The 23,142-nt window shown below is 23.2% G+C and overlaps 3 protein-coding genes across 8 annotated transcripts in view; 2 read left to right on the plus strand and 1 right to left on the minus strand.

Annotated features, from left to right (window-relative positions):
• Positions 1-2,050: 2,050 nt before the first annotated feature.
• LOC126905600 (uncharacterized) lies at positions 2,051-7,917 on the plus strand. 3 transcript variants are annotated; one of them, XM_050685483.1, is made up of 8 exons: positions 2,051-2,350; positions 2,467-2,580; positions 4,474-4,539; positions 5,439-5,634; positions 5,711-5,762; positions 6,673-6,756; positions 7,130-7,244; positions 7,606-7,916. In XM_050685483.1, exons 4-8 carry the CDS (start codon positions 5,454-5,456, stop codon positions 7,717-7,719), a joined length of 546 nt encoding a protein of 181 aa, XP_050541440.1. In that variant the 5' UTR covers positions 2,051-2,350; positions 2,467-2,580; positions 4,474-4,539; positions 5,439-5,453; the 3' UTR covers positions 7,720-7,916. The 3 variants fall into 3 exon arrangements, with proteins under 3 accessions (XP_050541440.1, XP_050541432.1, XP_050541450.1); XM_050685475.1 differs by lacking the exon at positions 4,474-4,539 and having other exon boundaries at positions 2,106-2,350; positions 5,441-5,634; positions 7,606-7,914; XM_050685493.1 differs by lacking the exons at positions 2,051-2,350; positions 2,467-2,580; positions 4,474-4,539 and adding an exon at positions 4,597-4,686 and having other exon boundaries at positions 5,441-5,634; positions 7,606-7,917.
• Positions 7,918-8,253: 336 nt separating this feature from the next.
• LOC126905517 (rab5 GDP/GTP exchange factor) lies at positions 8,254-17,085 on the minus strand. Of its 2 annotated transcripts, none has more exons than XM_050685263.1 (10): positions 16,203-17,073; positions 16,027-16,148; positions 15,112-15,366; positions 14,489-14,615; positions 13,457-13,820; positions 13,107-13,235; positions 11,915-12,025; positions 10,957-11,103; positions 9,733-9,942; positions 8,254-8,475 (listed from the first exon to the last, which is right to left on the minus strand). In XM_050685263.1, exons 1-10 carry the CDS (start codon positions 16,358-16,360, stop codon positions 8,389-8,391), a joined length of 1,710 nt encoding a protein of 569 aa, XP_050541220.1. In that variant the 5' UTR covers positions 16,361-17,073; the 3' UTR covers positions 8,254-8,388. The 2 variants fall into 2 exon arrangements, with proteins under 2 accessions (XP_050541220.1, XP_050541231.1); XM_050685274.1 differs by lacking the exon at positions 8,254-8,475 and adding an exon at positions 9,013-9,140 and having other exon boundaries at positions 16,203-17,085.
• A 191-nt stretch (positions 17,086-17,276) lies between these two features.
• Positions 17,277-23,142, plus strand: part of LOC126905589 (ras-related protein Rab-18-like) — a 7,205-nt gene continuing 1,339 nt past the window's right edge. Inside the window, exons 1-6 of one of the 3 annotated variants that reach the window (XM_050685445.1) lie at positions 17,279-17,416; positions 19,497-19,616; positions 20,234-20,331; positions 20,699-20,816; positions 20,904-21,095; positions 21,206-21,328. In XM_050685445.1, coding sequence (XP_050541402.1) covers positions 20,264-20,331; positions 20,699-20,816; positions 20,904-21,095; positions 21,206-21,328 — 501 coding nt within the window. In that variant the 5' untranslated portion in view covers positions 17,279-17,416; positions 19,497-19,616; positions 20,234-20,263. Of the gene's footprint in view, positions 17,417-19,255; positions 19,617-20,233; positions 20,332-20,698; positions 20,817-20,903; positions 21,096-21,205; positions 21,329-23,142 lie in introns of those variants that run through there. The other 2 variants (XM_050685453.1, XM_050685462.1) reach the window with 2 other exon arrangements.

Genomic DNA, 23,142 nt, shown 5'->3' on the forward strand with positions numbered 1-23,142 from the left:
CCCTGTGGGCAGGTAAAGGGTCAGATATAAAAAAAAAAAAAAGTATGTCGAATGAAAGAAGTATATATAAAGTATTTATCATTAAAGAATAAAGTTGATTCATGAATTTTTTAAAAAGTTATAGCAACATAATATTAAAAAATGTAAAATATAATATCAAGAATTTTTTCACAAAAATAGCATTCGGTAGCCATTTTCACCGTGAAGATATAATAAAGTCCGAAATTTTTTATTCACATAATAGAGAACATTACATTAGCTTTAATTTAAGATATATATAAAAGTGTTAGACCTTCAGGAACATTTTCAAAAGTTAAGTTGAAATTAATTTTTTGTGAAAAAGTTGTCATTTAAAATCCCCCCTGTGGGCAGGTAAAGGGTCAGATATAAAAAAAAAATATACCAAATGAAAGGTAATGATATCATGCATCTATAAAAAAAAATATTATATTGATTTGTTCATTTTTGAAAAAGTTATGGCAGTTTTCAGTAAAAAAAATTGAAAAAATTTCGAAAATTAGCGATTTTTAAATTTGTAATTTTTTTGGAGGTTTCCCCCATTTACGGGGAACGAGGGAAACGTTTTCAATTTTTGAAGGTAATGTCTTACTAGATGCGATTTGTGATCTTTTGACGTATCATTGAAAGACAACGGTTTGGTGAGAGCTGAGAAAAAGTGGTAACAGACACAAAAAAAAAAATAAATAAATAACAAATCATAGTAAAATTAATACTATCGCATCTAAAATTATTAAAGACACAAAAAAATTGTTTTTAATTTTATTACAGATGTTGATTTTTAATTTTTTAAAAATAATCAGTGCATAATATCATTTTTAACTTAGTTTTTTAGTATTTCAAAGTTGATTTTTTGAAACTTTATAATAAAAAAAGTTAAATTTGTTACCATAACTTTTAGCTGAACTTCAAGTTTGAAATTTACATTATTAAATAGAAAATTAATAATAATAAAATATATATATAATAAAACAGCTTTGCATCGAAGCTAATAAAATAATGATGTGAACATAAGCTGATTTAATTTTTCAACTTTTAAGCTATTAAGAAAAAATAATTTATACCTAAAAACTAATAACAAATAAGTTATAAATAATTTTGAAAATAAATATAAATTATAAACAAAGTAAAATTTATTTTATTTAAAATTAAAAACAATTCCTGCCTTTTTTTAGTCATATTTTCATTACTATTATTTAGAGCACGCAAATAACAAATTAACAAAAACAAATAAATTACCTATTATAACTACTAAATTATAAAGAAAAAAAACAGTTTAAAGATAAGATTTTTCAAAAAATTTTTCATAGAGTATTACTCTATCGAATTTTGTAGTCAACTAGATTCTAATCAATGCATATTTCAATAAGTATCAATGATACTTGGTAGTTTGTTATCACTTGTTGGACCAGAGTTAAAAAAAATTTATCTACAACTACGTTTGGAGTAACTGCTATTCCATTTATTATTACGTCCAGAACGTTATCTTTTTCAAATAACGTTTTCTATGAATATAAAAATGAAAATACAGCCATAATAATTACTGTATTACTCAATAGTAATCACAAATGAATAATAATTTCAATGTATATAAGGCCTAGTATGTTATTGGTAATTCTTAAAAATAATTGAATTTTAAATTTGGGGGGCCGGCCCTGGGCCACATTAAATCTAAGGGGGACCAGCCCACCCAGGCCCATCCATGTCTACGTGTCTGTACATTACGATTGCATTTCTGTAAAATTATAAAATAAAACTATTTTTTTTCGGTTTTCTATAAAGTTAAACATATTCTATTTTATTTGAAATCACTTTTTACAGTAATTAAATAAAAAAAGACTATTCATTAATAAATCGCTATCCTAATGGGAAATTAACTCTCAAACCCCATTACTTACCTATCTAATAAAAACAATATACAAAATAAAAGTAATTGTTTTATTTTGTCAAGTCAAATATATAAAGGAATATTGTATCCGGAATTTTTCAATAACTATAAAAGTTTATTTTTATTTTATTATTTATATTTTTTTATTTCAACACTCATATCCGTTTTATTTCTATTACACCTTGAATTTACTAAATAGTTTGTTACACTCTAGTGAGTTTGATTTTACTCTCAAATTATAGTCCATAACTATATAAGCAAACATCCTGTACATTTACATAGGTACGTATTTTTAATTTCAAACGATTGTTATTTGTATATATTGTACCTGTCAACTAACTATATTACTGATACAGTATTGTGAAATGTATAAAAAACTTATAATTAATTAAAAATTAGTATGAATTGAGCTACTTCACGTAATAGTTAACCACACTAAAACTAGTAAGTTTTTTTATTTTTAGTCTTCAATTATGATAATTATTATAAATATGTGGAACTTTAAGTTTAAGCTTAATAAGTGTAATTTTAAAAATAAAGTATTATTATTTTAAAAATAGATAAGCGTGCAAATTCAATATTCATAATTTATTTTTGATGATTTTGTTTTTGTCATACATTCGAAATACATGATTGAAATTTCATTCCCATTACATAACTTAAGATTCTTTATGGTAAGTAAATTTTAATGAATCATTGAAACTAACATAATGGTATTAAATAAGATTTATTTTTTATACATTAATTATAAGACGTGAAAAAATTAGTTGTGTCTACGTAAACGAACAATATGCATTATTTGCAATTAAAAATGAAAAAATTGATAAAAGTGTAAGTGTATTAGTTGAACTAATGAAAATGTCGACAATTTTAGTGTATAAAGGATAGACTGAAGGAGAGCTGCAACGCTTTATAATTATTAAATCCAATGTTGTTTGCGCGCATTTCTTCTCCGGTTCAGACCTTCAAACACTTATCATTTCTAATAAAATTAGCAAAATCTTAAAAAAAACTAATTGTTAACCCTATTATAACTATTTATTTATAAATAAACATTATATTTTTATGACCAGTTAATATTGGTGTATTTTTTGGTAGTAGGGTCCTGGCCAACCCTTTTCCGAAATCAATAACTAAAGAATAAATTAATCACTATACCAAAAAACCAAAAATATTTTTCTAAAAATTATATTTGCAAATCATTTTGATGACCTTCTATTTAAATATTTTCTTAAATATACAAAAAAATAATTGAATAACCTATAATCATTTCATAGAGAAAATTGTTTACATCCCTCTCCAAACAAAATTTTCAAAACATTTCTCTATTTTTTTTTGAAAATCTACTACTGTATTTATCCATAGTCCTGAACGATAAAATTTTACACATCAAAATTGTTTGTATTTTAGCGATATCGATGATATAATTTATACGACGATATTGTTATTCCAAAATAATAAATATTTAAATAGGAAAAACAATAGATTAAATTCTTTAATCTCTTTTAATTTACTAAGTGTTATATACCGGAGCTTTGGTTTTAAAATCATTTTAAAAACGAAAACTTTAAAATTTTAATCACTTTGTTTAATTGAATATAAAAGTATTACGTACAAACACATCATTTTTAGTGACATAAAATTTGAACATAAACGAAATATTTTCTTTTTAAATTATGTTATTTTATTACTACAATATGGGGTAAAGTGTATGGTATAGTTGAACCACTTATAATTAGAAACGACGAAACTCGTAACATTTTAAAACTGAAGTTTTGAAGGGCAATATATATTTTATGAACAGACTTTTTATTTTTAAAAATTATCAAAAAAATCTTGTACATTTATTAAGAGCTCAATAAGATGAAAGTTTAGAAATATGATAAAAAATTTCTGGTAGAATAGGTGTACATAAGAATAAACATAAATCCAGTGTTTGATGTAGGTTTTAGACAGGTAAAAACTTACTATAGTAGTTTGTACATTTATATATCACAAAAAGTCCTATATTGTATAAATGACGCGAGTCCAGAATTTTCAAACGAGTCTCCTTAAGTTAAAATAGGGTCATTTTTTATATTTTGTATTGGTGTATCTCATCGAATACTTACCTTTAGCCACTTTAATTTCAACGAAACACACCGCTATTGGCTTAAAAATAGTGTTTCACTATTTTCTACTAGTTTAATATTGTAGTGTTTTGGTGTTTATATTTATTACAAAATACTACAATTAAAATTTATAATAATTAATAATTTTTAATAATGAAAAATGATTTTATACAACATAAAAAAAAGAGTACAAATAAAAAGTGTCACTGGATTGACGAACAGCGCGAGACTAAAAAAAATACACGGAGTGTTATCGTACTGCAGTACATCTAAGATAAAACATATAAACATATATAAAAGCATTCATTATGACATGTTATTTAACATCTTTGTTAATCCCTACAATATTTTGGACTTGTATCGTTTTTCAAATTCAGTTATTGGCAAATGTTTAATTAATTCGGTTGGGTATAATTAATTATGCTTTTTTAAATATTTAAATATTTTCCTTTTTAGCTTTGATGTGTAGCTGATAAATTATTGGCTATCAGCGCCATAATTTTGAAACATTTTTCTCAGTCCAGATAATAAAGAAAAATGTTCAAAAAATTCCTGTTATCATAAAATAGTCATGTTGATAGTTTTAGTGTTTTATGGTGGTGATATAAATCAGTCAAATTTCAATCAATACTTATTTAAAAAATGCTCCACTTTACTGGATGCCTAACTGTACTTTACTTTTTAATAATTAGTTTATTTTTGAATTAACAACTCAGCTGGGAAGGGACTTTAGTTAAAACATATTTTTTACATTATTGTACACTTACTATAATGTAAAACAAATTCCAACAAAATGGGAGACAATATAATCTGAATAACATTAGGTCAATAGTATATAACTTTAGCACTAGTAAAAGTAGGTGATAAGTAAAACAAATAAGAGGTCCTTAGCTTCTTCTCCATTGATAAATTTTACGTACACCATTGACACAAGTAATTATGAAAAAATAAAAATGTCAAAGTAAATGATAGCAAACTTTTAGTCATTTATAGAGTATGTCCAAAATTATCCATATGAGAAAAACTCATTCAATTGATAAAATCTATCTCCTTGAAAAATTATGAGTTATTAGGAGAATATTTAAGATATTTAATTGATAATCTATTTATTATATATTTCTTACTAATTTTGGACATTATATTGATTTAAACTGGGCTACATTTGGAAAGTCTTAGGCATTGCTAGAATAAAATTTTCGTAAGTAGGCATAGTGCCTATAGTACTTAATAGTTTATACAGGCCTAGATTTTGAAAAATTGTTACTTAGATAACTTCAGGGTATTTAAACACAAATAGCATATTTCTACCTTAAATAATGCAATTTTTACATAGGTAAATCTACCATTAAAAATCGTTAATTTATTAATATTCAAGTATAGTCGGTACAAAACTAAACATTAAAACTTTAACCCTTGATTTTAGATGGGTATAAATCATGGTTAATTTAAAATTGACGATTCCAAATACAAATAACAACACACATGACAATCAATTTTTTAAGCAAACTTTTAAATTTACAAAAACAATTTACAAGCAGAAGCTAACACCGGATGGATTTTTAATTCGAGACTGTGGTTGTGTAATGCGATTTCTTCCTAGCAAAGCTTATACATTAAGTAACTATAAATCTTATTGTAATGCATAACAAATTAAGAAACACAAATGTAATAATATTATGTAATGTTTGATTAGATATGAAAAAAGAATATCCAACACACGTTGACAAAAAAATGAAAAACGTTCGGTATATCTTATTTATTTATTACCTGTAACTGTGGAGTATATTAAAAATAGTCAGGGATAAGGACTGGGAAATATTCCATATACTATGCTAGAAAAAATTTACCATTTCATGTTATAACACCCTAAAATTTTTTTAGTGCTAAAAAACATTTTAAAATTTATTGGTCTATAAAATTATTAGAAATATATTTATGCAACTTTGTTGTCCAATATGAGTAAAAATTTAAACTTCGTTAAAAGTAAAAAATAAATTTATGTTTAATTTATCCATATTGAAATTGTACTTGAATATCGAGTTGAGGTAAATTTGACACACAGGACTGAAAATTGATGAACCCGCGCAATTAATAATTAATTATTTTTTAAATAGTTCTGTAAATAATAATAAAAAAAGTTAGTTGGTTAAAAAATGTAATTCTTTTGGTAAAATATATAGGAGTGTGATTAGATAATTATGTGACCTATTTTTTTGTTACCTATACACTAATTAATTTAATTCATACAATTTTATAAAATTGTATTATTAATCATATTATAAATATTAATACAATTTATTTCTAATCTCACACGGGTAGGGAAGATCAATTAAATTAATTAAATTAAATTAAATTAAATTAATCAATTAAAGATTGGGCATATCAATTCGAAAGTAACTAGATATTATTTTTAGTATCTAGAAATGGAGCACCTCTAAGTTCAAAACATTATTTGCGACGATTATTTCTAAACTAGCCAGTGAAAATATTTAAAATTTGCTCCACCTATAAACTTGACTTGGAAACATCCCTGTATAAATTCATATAAATTTAATAATTAAATTTCTAAAAAAAAAAAATTCCACTATAAATAATTTTCCCAGAAATCTAGGAATCGCCAAATCATTTATTTAATTATTTGAATTTTTGTTTTAGAATTGCTGAGATAAACAAAAAACAAATAATGATTCAAGATAAAAAAATTAATAAAAAGTCACTTAACTTTCATCAAGCATCATTGTAAGGATTAAGTAAAAGTTTATTGAATGATTAATTTAAAGCCCTTAGCTAGAATTTTTTAACTCAATTGAGATAATACCTCAAATTAATAATGTTCTCAAAAAAGGAAGTTATTGAATTACAAAATTACGTTAAATTCAATATATGAAGTATTTGTATTAGTATATGAAGTATTAGGATTTGACTGGATCCTCAATAATTATGTTTATAAAAAAAAATTTACTTTCAAAATTTATAACTCTTAAAAAAATATTAATAATTACCAAAATTATAACGAATTTAGAAATACTTAAAGAACCCAATTGGGTAGGATACCTTATGACTTTTAATATTTGAAAATCGCTGATTTTAAAATAATATTTTTTTTTTATAGATATCAGTCAACTTTTTGGATGGAACCAAGAGCAATTCCAATTAAATATACATCTACAGTTGATATATGTTTTGATTCTCCATTAAAAATATTTACAGAAAAAATTGATCTACAGGTTGTTTTTATTAAAATAAAGATTTTAAAATTTAAAAAAAAACAATGCAAAATACTCACAGGATCAAACATTATTAAATATATTAAAACCTGGTAGTAGACCTGTATGACTATGTGTCATAATGAAATATTTATTAAATTAATGTCAACTCCCATTAATTATTACTCTACTTCTCTACGAGATTATATAAATCTCTTGTTGATAATCTAAATAATTTTTAAATATATCCTTGTTGTATAATTAAAGTTTATACTCTTATTTTTCATTAACAAAGTTTATCAAAATTCAAGTAACTTACTTATCACTTATTTAAATACAAATTATGAAATTATTTTCATACATTTTACTGTTTGTATTTTAGATGAAATTAGTACCTTGTCAATATATAGAACAGAATGGTTCTATGGCACGTTTTAAGACATCCATTGAAACACAAATATATGGTGAAAATATATTTTCATTAGATTCTAAGTAAATTTTTATTCATAAATTATAAAACAACTTTTATATTAATAAATAATATTATTTGAAGAATTAGAAAAAAATAAACATAAACTATTAGATTTTAATGCACATAAATATGTAATTAGTGTTTCTTGTTATAATAATTAAAATTACCTATATAAATAATGTATTTTTCAAATACATACTAAATTTATCTACTTAGTAAAATTTTTATTACCCTTGAAAATATAATTCAACAAACCTTAATTTATGAAAATTGTATTATAAAATGTTCTATTGTAGTATGACAATAAAAAAATTGAAATCTAAATTTATGTTATATAACAAATTCTATAATACACCCATAAAAAATGTATTTGTGATTATTGAAAATAAATACGTATATTTTTATAATAGCAGATTTTACATGAAAAAATTAAGGGAATAGATAAACAATTAGATAACACATTCATTACAAATATTATTATGTAAATAGTACTAAGTATAAATAATAACATTTAAAAATAATTAACACTTTATATTTTATTGACAAGTAAACTTATGCTTGAATACTAAAATATTAAAATATTTACTGGTTAGGAAAAGTAACATATAGGAAAATCTTTTAAATAGCTTAAAGAAAATATACATAATAATACAAAATACATGCATTTTTCTAAATCAATTAGAAGAATATAGTTCATTTGTTACTTTTTTTATGTTCCACTGATTTACCTCCAGTTTCACATGGTATGCTAGGTATTTGCCAACCTTGTATGGATATTTCCTTTATAAAAACAATTATATTATACATATGTAAGAAACCATTTTTCATCTTATTCTTCATAATTTAAATAGTTTTATCAAATAAAAAGAACATTAAATTAAACAAAATTTTTAGTCATCAACACATTTAATTAAAATTTTCCTATACATCCTTCAAATAACAATTTATTATTATAATAGTAGTTATTAACATTTATGGTGTGTTTTTAAAATATTGTTACTGATTTTAAACGTTATAATAATAATTTAAGAATAATTCTATTATTTAATAAATATTTTTTCACATTATAGTAATTAGACAAAATAATTATAAACATACAGGTAATTTTTCTTATCACAAACCACTTAATTAATCGAAAAATAAAAATTATAATTATAATTAATAATAATAATTTTTTAATTTGTTTCTTTTAGTTCAATGTTTCTCATAATTTTTCAATCAATCAATCAATAATTTTCAATAANCTTATCACAAACCACTTAATTAATCGAAAAATAAAAATTATAATTATAATTAATAATAATAATTTTTTAATTTGTTTCTTTTAGTTCAATGTTTCTCATAATTTTTCAATCAATCAATCAATAATTTTCAATAAAGTTTTTTGTACATTCATCTTTTATACCTTATAAGGGTGTCAACTTTAATTTCTCAAATGGTAACACCTTTAATTAATTAGTTTATTTAATAAATAATGTTCTAATTAAGAAAATGACTGGTCAATAACAACTTTTGGACCAGTATTTCAGAAGCTATTGACATATTTACATCTAGGCGAGAATAAGAGTACAGAAGAGTGCAAGAAATATTTAGTTATAAAAATAGTAGCAACCACTCTTTACCTCGAGTCATTAATTTAAATTGTTTAGACTAAGTGAGATAAGATGTATAATCATCTCATATTACCCTTTTACAGTATGGTGTTAGTATCAAATTGGTAAAATTAATATTTCTCAGATTTATATTAAAGCTAAAAGTTATTTATTAAAAATTAAATTATTAATTAATCATTTATAATCAATAAACCTAAATTTATTTCATGAAATTTATAAAATAAAACTATACCTAAATATAACCAAATTAATTTGAGCTGTCATGAAAGAATAATGTTTTATATATTTTAAATTTTGTAAATTTACATAACCACAAATCTTTTTTTTTTTTTAATTATAAAAAAAATCACTTGATTATTTTTGGCATGAGGGTAACAATAAATAAATATTCATAGATATGTTCTATATTAGTTTCTAATATTACCTGCATTTCATTTAAATCATTTCTATCACATTCACGAGGTTCTAGCGACAGTTTTTCAACATAATTTTCAGGAGGAATCATACTTTCCATTGATAGAGTTGAACATGCCTCTAATGACTGTAATGATACAGTTTCAGCAGAGTGAATATCCCAAGAATCAGCATCAGTACAAGAAGAACTTGTACGAGTTCGCTCTACTGATGATAATACCTAAAAATAAGTAATTTGATAATAATTGAATACAAGAACATAATCAGGAATTACGTCTTTATTTTTGAAAAGGAGGCCAAAATTTTAATATGTTCACATGTTATTTCTTTTAAACTAATAGTTATAAATATAATGATTAAGTACCATATGGATGTTTTAACAGTTAAAAGTAAAATGAAATATTATTAAAAAGTCCAACTTAGGGTAATTAAATATTTTACAGATTTAATAATTTATTTTTTGTAAACAAATATTTTGTGTATTTTAACAATACTTTACATTATATTATTAAACATTATATTAGTGCTGTAGATTGATATGACTAAAGTGATAATATATATTTAACTGCTCAAGTTAGCCTATTTGACTGTAGTCATAATTAAAAAAGTTAAGAAATTAATATGCTGCCATAACTGACGACAGTATTAATCTTATAGTATTTGGTTATCTCTGAACAACCAAAAAATTAAATCAGTATTTTTAATCAGTAGATCTTTCTTTTAATGAGTATATATCATTTATTTATAATACAACCATACAATTGCTATATTTTATAAAGTGACAATGATGGCAATTCAATAGTTAAAGTAATTTAAAAATTGTAAGCTACTCATTTATACGTTCAAGTCTTTAGTATAGTTCTAATATATGGCACCTTCTCAAATCAGTCATATTAATTGATTATATTTCAATAAAAAAATATGTAACTTGATTTTTATCTTTAAAGTAGTTATTTTAATAATTTAAGAAGTTAGAATAATTTTTAAAATAAATATTCAACCTTAATAAGAGACAAAAAAAAATTATCATTATTTTATTATTACTTAAATCTAATCTATAAAAATTAAATAGATTTTCTTTTTTGCAGCAGTTGGCATAGAAAATATTGTTACTTATTTAGTTTTCATGTTATTTTAATTAAAACTCTAGAAACCCTCTTGAAATTTTTTAGTAATAAATATTTTCTCTTTAAGGTAATATTTATATAGTTATTATAACAATAATTATCCTCACTTGTGGTTTAAGAGGCCAATCTGTTAAGTTAGAGACAGATGGATCGAAATCGTCTAAACTCATTGTTTGTTTTTGGTCACCTTGATAAGAAATATCATTAATAGTGTACACTTCTCTTAGAGCAGCAAACTGAGTGGTAAAATTATCCTTAAAAAAATAGAGAATTATTCATTACAAAAAAAAAAAATGTATACTTTACTAACTAAGATATTGTTGGTTAGTAGTGCCTGATGTGTACTGTTGTGGAAAAAAAGATCTTCAATTTATAAAATTCACATGTTTTAATAATAATAATAAATTATAAGTATTTAAAACGCTATTTTATTGTGATATACATATAATCACAGCCAATGGCCTTTGTTGCTGCGTCCTTTATTTTAATATATAAACATAATAATAATAATAAATTAAAAATGTTCTCTAGTGCCACCCTCAAACTTGCTGCCTGGAGCATGTGCAACCAATGTTTCTCTTGATTATAATAAGTAATGAAATAGAAAAATAAAAATAAAATAATCATCAGGGCTGTGAATTATATGCTTTCATACATATTGTTTGAGCCACTTTTAAGGTTCCTATGTTAATAAAACTTTGTCACTGGGTTGTATAGTAATACAAAAATATTTTTGGTTGTGTAAACTTCCCTAATCCTCCTTACCAAATTATAATCTTGATAACAATTCATTAATAAGTTTTCATATCAATAAATACAAATTTGTACTAGTTGATGGTGTGTTAAGATTAATTTAACAAAATTTATAAATGCATATATCTATATCATCATATAGCCCATATTATTGTTCATATTTAGTTACATATTAATTAATGTTAACTATTACATTTTAGTTTAATAAGTACTAGGAATAGTTACAGAAGATGAAATTGATTAAGTACATTATTTTGAGCCTAAAAATATTCCTTTTACTAATCAATAATGATAATAATTAGTGTGAATTACCTTGAAATCTATCATTTCTTTTTTAAATTTTAATGCATCTTCAACAATTCTAATATTTCTTCTTTTGAGGTCTTCTAATAAAGCTAACTGTTCACACATTTGATGCATTCCCTAAATTAATAATGCAATATATTGTTACTTATGAATATAAACTAATTTTTTGGGATATTTTTATTTTTAATTTATAACTTTTATCGTAAAATTCATCTTGAGGTAGAGTGGATAAAAAAATACTGTCATTTTATTGCAAAAGAACATATTTTAAGGGCTTAGGCTTTTTTAATTTTTTTTGATAACAGAGTTATTATAACAGAATACATTAATGTCATAATTACAATGCGAGTTTCACTTAGATATATAATCTGCTTTAAAGAGATATCATTTTATTATTTTTATTTTGTTATACATAATTATAGCAAAAACTACAATATATTTATAAAGAGTGAGTGGGGTGATGGTAGTAGCGGTAAAGTGGAAGACCTAAGGCTTTAGGCAACCAAACTGATAAAACACAATTTTAAATATAAAATATACCCTGTATACTGAAATAACACACCCAAGGAAGAATATACAAATTTAATGTTGATGTTATAATTTTTACCTTTAGAATCTAATAAAATATAGGACTATGTAAATTAAACAGCAATAGTAAAAATTTCACATAGACAAATAATAACAAATTAATCCTACATAATGTAGTGGTTGGGTTTTAATGTGTATGTCACAATGATTTAACATTTTTAAATATTAAAAAAAAATAGTGTCAAATCATTATCATATTTTTAAGTATTACTAAATATTAAGGTGACATATAAAAAATTAATCATTTAAATTTTAAAAAACTACTCACAAATGGAAAACAATGAGCTCTAAGAGATAATGTAGGATGGTTAAATTTTTTTTAGAGGGGCTAAGTGTAATTTTATTGTTCTTTAAAAATGATTTTTATACGTCAATACCTATAATTTTTCAAAACTTTGGAGGTTAAGCTTCTACTCTACATTTATGGGACTAAAACTTCAAAAAATATATTAAATTAAATGTTAATTTATATGACAATACTATTGAGCGGAGAAATTAAAGTTTGTTTAAACTATGTGCATAAGGTAACTCTTTTGACACTACACATAAAAAATATATTGGAAAAATTTGTATCAAAGCAAATTATGAATCAGTTTGGTTATTTGCTTACTTCACAAATTATAAGTGCAGAATCCCAAGTATCAGATACCAGTATTCCTTTCATATACTGTTCAAATTCCTCAGTATTCATACTTAAAAGTTCTGCGTTTATATTTTCAATAAAAGATACTGCACAACACTAAAATAAAATTTAAAATAGATATTAAAAATATCTAAATATATAATTAAATCTATTTAAGAAACCTAAAATACTTAGAAAATACAATCTTAAAACTTACTTTGTTTTAATAAAAATAACAAAAACAACCATTGATAAAATGCACTATCAAATTAAAATCTTTATTTCACAAGAAAATTTTTATGCTCAAGCATATTATATTTAAGTTTTTATTTAATTACCAAATTAGTAAAATAGTAACCAGCTTCACCGGACATAAGTCTTGAAGCATTACAAAATCTAGTCACATAATGCAAATTTGATTTTAACCTCACTGGATTAGCTTTAAGAACAACAAATATGAGTACGGGTAGAAAATCATCAGCAGATGCAGGTCCCTTGACTCCATTATTACCACCTTGTAATACACCAAATATATGTCGACAACATCGAACAACACAAGCCAGTTTATCTTGTGGAGCTGTAGCTGAATCCATATTTAATAACTCTAAAATTGCTTTGTACACCAACTCAATTATTTGTGCATTAGTTTTATCAATATCACAATCTAGATGTTTTGCATTGACCCAATTAAGTTGCCGAATACTATAATAAAAAGTTAGTGACTAAAGTTTTGAAGTGAAACTTAACATTTTAAGTCAAAAAATATTAATTTTATTAAACATAGTGAACATAAATAATAACTTTGAAAATTACTATGATTTTACATGTAGAGTAAAATAACTCGTTAATAGTTAAAATTTGATTTTTAATGTTTATATTATCTAGAACTAGTAAACATATGAAATATGGTATGTCAAATTTTTTGACATAAAAGGATTCAAAGAAACTAAAACTATGATTTTTATTATTTATTTTTAGTTATAAAAAACAAAAATTTTTTTTAATTTAAAATTTGTTCAATATTTTGAAGTAGCTAGTTATTAGTACTTTTCTAACAAAAATAATTAAGAGATAGATAACAATTTTAGGAAGAGTAATTATTGAATTACAAACAATTAAATACACAGAGTGAGTTTATAAGGTGGGTGGGCACATCTCGCATGAATGTATATTTAATACATACCAGTACATCATATAGAAGTCATGTGTAGTATACCTCTATTTCAAAGTTTTTATTGTAAGCATTTCATTTAAAATATTCATACTTTTCCCAAATATTTGCTAAAAAGTAATTTTAGTACTAATACTTAGCTATTTATTTCATAATAACAATACATTAAATCCAAAAACTATAAATTATAAAAATATACCGTTTTTGAATTGCTAAATCTTCTTCTTCATCGCTTAAGGTCATACAAAATAAAAATTTGTACAACTTTATCATAGAGTATTTTTCTACATAATCTAATATTAGTTCCTTTTTCTCATGAGTCAAATCTGTAGAAATATAGATATAAAAAAAAAAATATAAGAAATCTTATTTTGTTAGTCCTTGGTTATTATTGAAAATATTGTAATAAAACCTTTTATAAAAAAAACAGAGAATTTAACATCCTATTAGTTTTAACTAAACCGAATTTTGAATAATTGACTACTACATTTTATTACTTATTTAATTTTTATCATTTTACTCTAAAAATTTAAATCGAAAGGTGCACTTAAACTGTTAACTGTTAAGTTAATATGTCACAAAAAATTAGAAAATGTTTATTATTTATATAGAGAAGAATGTTATCTGTCAAGTGTCAAATTACTACAAATCAATTTTACTGGGGAAGTTTGTTGATTTCATTTAAAAAATATATAAATTTCTATAAGACACCATTGAAATATTTAATTTGTTTTTACTCTTTTGAAAAGTCGCTAAAGGTAACATATCAACTTTTGGAAAATAGTCATAGAATTTAACTATTTATGAAATATTATTAGCTACCATTATATGAATGGTTATTATTAAGCATATCCAATACATTTTGGTAGAAATGTTGAGTAACTTCAGATTGTAAATCTACTGCACTTTGTAAATGATTCATTGCCATCATATTACAAAAATTACGAATTAATTTCTTGATATCAGTACGCAAACCCCTCAGTTCTGATAAAATTTCCAAATATTCTGTGTCTAATTGTTCTAGTTTTTTTGTAATAACTGGATCATAATCCTTTTTAAGCTTCTCAGATAAATCATCTGTAAATATTAAAAAAATGATAAAAACTAATTTTTTTTTTAATCTTTAGTAATAAATACTCGTAAAATTATTATTGATCGATTAAAACTTTTTGTAAGTAAACCTCTAAAAATAGCTATTTTTAAATTTGTAAAAAATTAAAAATGAAATATTTTCATTATTAAAAACAAATAATAAAAAATATGATTTTAACATAGTCTAAGAATGCATAAATTATTATTTAAAAAAGTAACATTAAAAATTTAGTAAATTAAAAATTATTAGTTTTGTCAAAACATTGTAGATAACTCTGTAAAAAAATGTATATAAACACTTGTTTATTTTAACACAAAAGCTTCTTGAAGGTGTGGGGGTATTACCCATTCCTTTTAATAATATATGTATATTTTAGTCAGTAATTTTCAATGTAAGAGGTTGCTAAAAAAAAAGCTTTCAAAGCTACACAATTTAAAAAAATTTTATATGATAAAAAATAATTTTTTCATCATATTTTTAGCTTTATGAAAACCATACTTAAATATTAAACATCTTAATTTGAATTATAATTTATTGATGATAAAAAAAAAACTACTATTTTCAATAATTACATTATAATTATTGAAAATAGTAGTTTTTAAAAGTGTAATTATATTCACAAGTTTTCTTTAAATTTAAGTTACCTTTTGATTTGATAGTATTGAACATTTTCAAGTAAGATAACTTAGACCTTTTGTCATTAATGGAATTTTTTTTAACATCTTGCTTGATATATGAGTTAGTTGATTTATTAGTTATTACTCTCCTAAAAAAGAATCAAGAAATGATCAAATATTGTTAAATTTTAAAAAGTACTTACTTTGGAGAAGCATCTAGACGTTTTCGTTTTTGTATATCTTTAAAACATTTTGAACAAAATCCATCCCACTGAGGATTTCCATAATAATCGCAGTTCACTTTTTTACATTTTAATTCTGCTTCTCCGATTCGGAAATTACCTTTCTTGAACGGTATCATTTTAAAGTTTGTAATTTTACTAGTATTATATCAGATATGTCGTTTAAAAATATTTTTGAAATTAAGTTGAAAAAAAAATAAGTACAAATAATAGATAAAATATATAATTTTTTTTTATAAAAAATGTACAGTTAATAATTAATTGTGTATACTGGTTTGATGAACATGCATTAAATATTTTTAGAAATTAAGTGTTTTCAATTGATTTATAAAATTTAACGAAGCACTGTTAGTTCTGAATCGTTTCAATTAGATTTAAAACTCAAGTAATTATTAGTAAAATTCAAGAATTTTTTTGTAATAACAAAAACTTAAGACTAATAGACTTATACATCTAGATGGAACATTCGGTCAGATAACGTGTAAAAAGTAGACGGAGTACATTTCTAGCACAGTTATGATACCAGAATGGGTTTACTTCAATTGGTTACCGAGGACCATATTCTTTTCCCTTGCTCTATGAAAAAAATATGCTATCTATCTTATCCAATTTCCACACCTATCAGTCCTCAGGAAAAATTTTCCGTCTAGATGTACAAGTCTTAGATTATACACGATGTAGAGAAAATCTTTATATTGTGATCTTATAAAACCATTGACCTATTAACGATAAACATTGTTAGTAGATCTATTTATAAAACCCCTTTGACTGATAAAATAAGAATATACGACTATCTGATATTATCGATGTTCTCTTTGATATTCACACATATTAATATTTGTGTAACATGTACTATCATAACTTTTATGTATAAACTTCTAACTTAGTTCTTTAATTTATTGCAAATTTTCAAATTTAAAATTGTGTTTTACGAGTTAAATCCATGTTTGCCATAAATAAAGACAATTTATTTGTATTTATATTTATGTTATTTTTTTAGATGTGATAACCAATGAGTAATTTGATAACTATTATATACTACGTTGTGTATTATTGTTTCTAGTTGTAGTATTATACTATTTTCATTAGTTTATAAGATAACACTTCATTTTATTGTAATATAAAGTACATTAAAAAGTTATATATTTATTTAGTTATTTATAAATTATTTTTAGGTAAGTGAAATTTAGTCAGTTTTTTATTTTCTTTATAGATAATCTTGTCAAAAGGCTAACAAAGCATTCCATTCTATAAAATAATAGTTTGATAATAATTTATTGTTAATAAATTTAATGAAAACCAAACGTATAATACTTAATATTCAATTTAATAATCTAAACGACTTTCATAGATTATATGTGCACAATCCATCATGTTTATTGTAAAATCTTGAATTTTGTTAATATATTAATATTGAAAGAGTATTTTTTTGTAAATACCTAGGACTATTTGTTTATTTTCAATTAAAATAGAAAAAACATTGATAATTCTGTAAATTTAATTCGAAAATTGTTTTAAATATTTAGATAACTGGGATGGTGTGGCCGAGTCGGTAATGCGGCACTGTTTGACGTGCATTGCCTCGGGTTCGAAACTCGGTCATGGGCAGCTTCATTTGCCGAATGAGAGATCAATTCGGTAATTGAAGTCACCATCCCACTCTCCGGCGATGGACTAACCACCCATCACGGTGTATAAGAGTTCAAGAAAACCTCCTACTGGGGGGAGATCGCTATGGCCCTTAATGGACTAATAAAAGCAATAAAAAAAAAAAAATGTAGAGAATTAGAATATGTTATGCATATTTAACAATTAAAAGTAGTTTATATTTCTTTTGTGTAATTAGTGATAACATATGGTATAGAAATATAGGGTGGTACTTATGGGCCATTTAAATAAAATAAAAATAACTGTTAATAGGATCATCAAATTTATTGCGAGAGTGTCTTCAACTACAAGTACTGAATTTATATACAGGTTGATTACTTTAATATTAGTGACTCAATTTCTCTTGAAATAACAATGTTTTTTTAGCTTTTGTTAGTTTCATATGTTTTTTACATTCATATTTATGTCTTATAGAAGTGTCAACTTAATTTTTAAAAATAGCAACTTATATAATAACTAGCTTATTAATTAAATAGTGATGTAATTAAGAAAATTACTAGTTGGTAACAACCTTTGAACCAGTATTTAAAAATTTATTAAAATTCTTATACCTAGGCAAAAACAAAAGTAAGGCCAAAAACTATCTTATCAAAAAAATACCAATTATTACAACTTATCTCCAGTAAATACTTTAAATATTTAATAACTTCTGAAATACTAATCTAAAAGTTGTTATCAGCCAGTCATTTCCTTAATTACATCAGTTTTTATTTGATATGCTAGTTAAATATTTACGTAGCCATTTAAAAAAATGGCTAAATAAATATTTAATAATGTTCACACTGCTATAATACATAAGGGATGAACATATAAAATAAGTATCATATAAGATAATTGGAACCACATATGTAACTAACAAAGCCAAAAAAAAAACATTTACAAAAAAAAATATTATTTTAAGAGAAGTTGAATGGCTAACATTAAAACAATCATCTGTATAAATAATTACAAGTTATGGGTTTTGTTAAATTAATATCCAAATGCACTTAAATGTTAACCTTTAAACATAAAAAAAAATTTGTTCATGTGCTGACATAATAATTATGACAGCACATAAACAAATGTTCTATTTTTTTTAAATCCTATATTATAATTATTTTGATTATCATGATTAAAAAAAATATTAATATAGTAACAGCCTCCTGTAAAAAAAAATTTAGTAAAGAAAAATTGTGCCTTGATATATATTATGTAGAAATCATAAAATTAACATTAATCTTTACACCAATTACAGTTTAAAAGATTCTTACTACATTCAATTGTTTGATTATTAGAAGTAATTTTTTATATTGTTTGTATATATATATATTCAGAAAGTAAGAAAACAGGCCAATTGTTATAAACAATGAGAACTACAGGAACCCGTTTTCCTCATTTACTGTACACTTTATATATCACTCTATTTATTTTAGCATATAAGATATATTTATTATTTCATATTTTTTAAACATTAAATATGATAAAATGCTAGGTTTAATCTTAAAAGTGTTTTCTTTTCATACTGTTATTTTTATTAATACTTAATACATTTTTATAAGTTAAATGTCATTAAAGTATTGTATTGTTATAATTCTTGTTAAAAATTAGGGGAAAATGATCAAAACCAATTAAGTCTATTATAGGGTTTTTGGGCTTCACTGATTTTGGCTACCTTCCAAAGAATTATTATTAGAAACTCATTACCTTGAATACAAGCTTTGTATATAGGTATGTAGAATATTGTAAAAACTGCTTCTTTAGTATTTTAAACTTTTGTATGCTATTTTGTTTACAAATATTTTAATTAATTAATTAATTAAACTATTGTCAAGGAGAAAGTTCTAACCTTAAGAATAAGGGTGGCCGACCCTAATTAGTTGAGATTAAGGCAAGGAAAAAAAAGAAGAAGAGGAAAAAATTAAACTATATATATAATTAATATTTATCTATTATAGTTTTGGGAAGTTTATAGTTTAAAATAATTTTAAATTGTTTAGATATATTTATATCTCTTAACAAAATAACTATTTCAATAATTTACAAACATAAACATATGAATAACATGTTAACGTTTAAATAATAATATTATACAAGAGTTACATATAGACTTGAAATTACAATATGTTTTAAATCACAAATATATTAACAAGTTAAAGTCAAAATTCTAACTTTTGATTCTCTACTATTATAAAATAATAAAAATTATTAATATAAAATTTTTATAAATAAGTATTTTTACTTAGTAAAACGTAAGTAATTCATATAAGATTGAAAAATTGATTACTATCTATATTAAGTTCATGTATATAATAACAATATTTATGAAAAATTATTTTTATTTTTAGCTTTACCTGTATTTTGATGATAAATTAAGAATGGATCCTTCTGTATTAACAACATTGAAAATTTTATTAATTGGTCAAAGTGGAGTTGGTAAATCATGGTAAGACTGTAATATAAAAATTCAACAAATTGTTAGCTTTTAATTTGGCTATAAGAAAATTATTAAATCTAGTAATCTTAAAATACAATTGCAAGAAAGTAGAAAAAATAATTCTAAATAATTACTTTGTTTTACAATTTTTTTTTTTTTGTAAAATCATTTATTAAAATAAATAATCTTATTTAAAAATATGTAAATAATTATTTGTACATAGTATTTATTTATTGTTTATACTCTAGAAACAAATATTTTCAAATATATAATTAAGAAAAACATTTAAATTCTTAGTTTAATAACTGAATTTTACAAGTTTGTTTTATAGGCCTAAGAGATTTAATAAATAATAGTAACTTATTTCATTTTATAGTTTATTATGCAGATTTACAGATGACACATTTAATGAAGAAAATTCTGTCACAATTGGTGTTGATTTTAAAATGAAAAAAATTACAGTTGACAATAACAATATCAAGTTGGCTTTATGGGTAAGTTGCAAATAGCTCCATAGATTTTTTACCATAAGATAATTTTATTTTTTAATTGTGTTAAATTAATTTTTTTATTAATTTTAGGATACAGCTGGCCAAGAAAGGTTTCGAACACTTACACCCAATTACTATCGTGATGGTCAAGGAGCTATACTAGTATATGACGTATCAAATAGAGATTCTTTTACTTGTTTAGAAACTTGGATTAATGAATTAAATAAATATTCAACTAAATCTAATGTAATTAAAATGATTGTTGGAAATAAAATTGACCAGGTAATCTTTATCTAAAATTTAAAAATATATAAAGAAAAATGGATATATTTGTTACTGGCTATATTAGTATAATAATTTCATATTGTTATTTGATATTTTATTGGCCATAGGAAAGAAAAGTATCTCGAGAAGAAGGAATTGCTTTTGCTAAACGTCATCAAACATTATTTATTGAAACCAGTGCAAAAACTAAAGAAGGTGTCCATATGGCATTTGAGGAATTGGTGAGAAAAGTAAGTAAAAGTCATTAATAATTCAAAATATGTTAGGCTATATTTAAAAAAAAAAATTTATTGGAGTACTTAAATATTTTTTTTGTTTGTGCTAATGTTTCAATTAAAATTGTGATCAATATCAATATTTTAACTACTTAGACAAACTAAATACTTCCACCTCTTCCTTACCTTAATTTCAAAAAATACTACCAATGTATGTAGCCAGGGGCCTTGTACACCTAATTTTTGGAGCACTGGTTATTAGCCAAATTATTTTGAAAATAAATGTATGTTGACAATTATTTTTATCTTCGATGCGAAGCTGAGAAGGTATTAATTTTACTATGATGTTTTTTTTTGTCTGATACAATTTTTTCTCAGCTCTTACTGAACCGATTTCTGTCAGTTATACGTCAAAAGATCACAAATCGTATCTAGTCGAAAACATTACCTTCAAAAAACAAACAAATTTCCCTCTTTCCCTATAAATGGGAATAAATGGTGAAAACTAACATCAAATTTAATAGAAAAATAAAATTTTTGTAAAAAAATTTTTTTTTTTAATGCTATGACTTTTTAAAAAATATATGGATCAATACAATTTTTTTTAATTAAATACTAATATATACCTCTTTCATTCGTCATACTTTTTTTTTAAATAAACCATTTCCCATTATATATTTATATATTATAAATATATATATTACACTTATAAATCATAAAATTTGTAATCAGGATTTAAATATGGAAATAGGAGATCATGTAGCTTTTGGACTAATCCACCAAATTTTGAAAATTAAACACTATCTACAGATTTGCAACAGCGTTTTTTATGATAGTGATTTTAATCACCTTTAGATTTCATTATATTTGACCCAACTATGCCACTTCCCACTGAGCCATGAACCCACTGGTTGTTTTTCTTTTACTGTTTGACCATATTAACATGATTTCTTAGAAATTTTCTGACATTTGAATATTATGACATCTGATATTATGAATATAAGATACTGATTTTTTTGGAAACTATTGAAAATTTAAAATTTACGTTACACAAAAAATTGTTTGATTCAAAAAAACTACTGTAGTATATAATTTTATTTTATTTTTTTCATCACTTCAGAGTTAATAAATCAAAGTTTTAATTTTCTTCATTAGGAATCTCTATTTTTAGTATAACAGTATAATAGAAAAAAAATGTTATTCTTATATTTTTTATTTGATGAACTATTTTTCTGTTATTCTTAAAATGTAGTTAATTTTGATGAATTTTTATGGATAATTTACTATTTAGCATACAGTAGTGGTCTTATCTCTATGTCACATAAAAGAGTTTTTATAAACAATTCTTATTATTTTATTTGTCATTGACTTACTATCTTTCATTTGAAATAAATTATTTTTGATTGCCGTATTATAAAAACCAAATTTATAATACATTCTTATTTTTAATCCAAATTTTTAAACAATTTTAAAACTCAAAAAGTTTTGTGGATAAAAAAGATTTTAAATACAATTTTGTTTATTCCTTTTTGTATACCATCAATCCAAAAACTGGTGTTCATAAAAGAAAATTGAAATTTAGATTTTTTATCTCTGAAGAATTAAAAAAAAAAAAAAAAACCCAGCACAGGGGGGTCGCGCCACAGTTGTGATGTGGTATAGTTGGATCAAGTATAATGATATCTGACAGTGATTAAAATCACTATCAAAAATAAACGCTTCGATGCAAATCTTTAGATAGTGTTTAATTTTAAAAAAATTGGTGTTTTATTCCAAAAGCTACTTGATCTGCTGGTTCCTTATTAATATCTCGATAAAGATAAAGTATG

Source organism: Daktulosphaira vitifoliae, unplaced genomic scaffold (assembly GCF_025091365.1).
Source record: "Daktulosphaira vitifoliae isolate Bord-2020 unplaced genomic scaffold, ASM2509136v1 Scaffold_1, whole genome shotgun sequence".
NCBI lineage: Eukaryota > Metazoa > Arthropoda > Insecta > Hemiptera > Phylloxeridae > Daktulosphaira > Daktulosphaira vitifoliae.

Bases quoted from the DNA above. Each gene is read 5' to 3' on its own strand.
- LOC126905600 (XM_050685483.1), top strand. From the start codon at position 5,454: ATGGTTAATTTAAAATTGACGATTCCAAATACAAATAACAACACACAT. The intron at 5,635-5,710 runs GTAACTATAAAT...ATGTTTGATTAG, and splicing joins TAGCAAAGCTTATACATTAA to ATATGAAAAAAGAATATCCA. The intron at 7,245-7,605 runs GTTGTTTTTATT...TTTGTATTTTAG, and splicing joins CAGAAAAAATTGATCTACAG to ATGAAATTAGTACCTTGTCA.
- LOC126905517 (XM_050685263.1), bottom strand. From the start codon at position 16,360: ATGATACCGTTCAAGAAAGGTAATTTCCGAATCGGAGAAGCAGAATTA. The intron at 13,821-14,488 runs GTATATTTTTAT...TTTTTATTATAG, and splicing joins GATTTAGCAATTCAAAAACG to TATTCGGCAACTTAATTGGG. The intron at 8,476-9,732 runs GTAATATTAGAA...GTTTTTATAAAG, and splicing joins ATGATTTAAATGAAATGCAG to GAAATATCCATACAAGGTTG.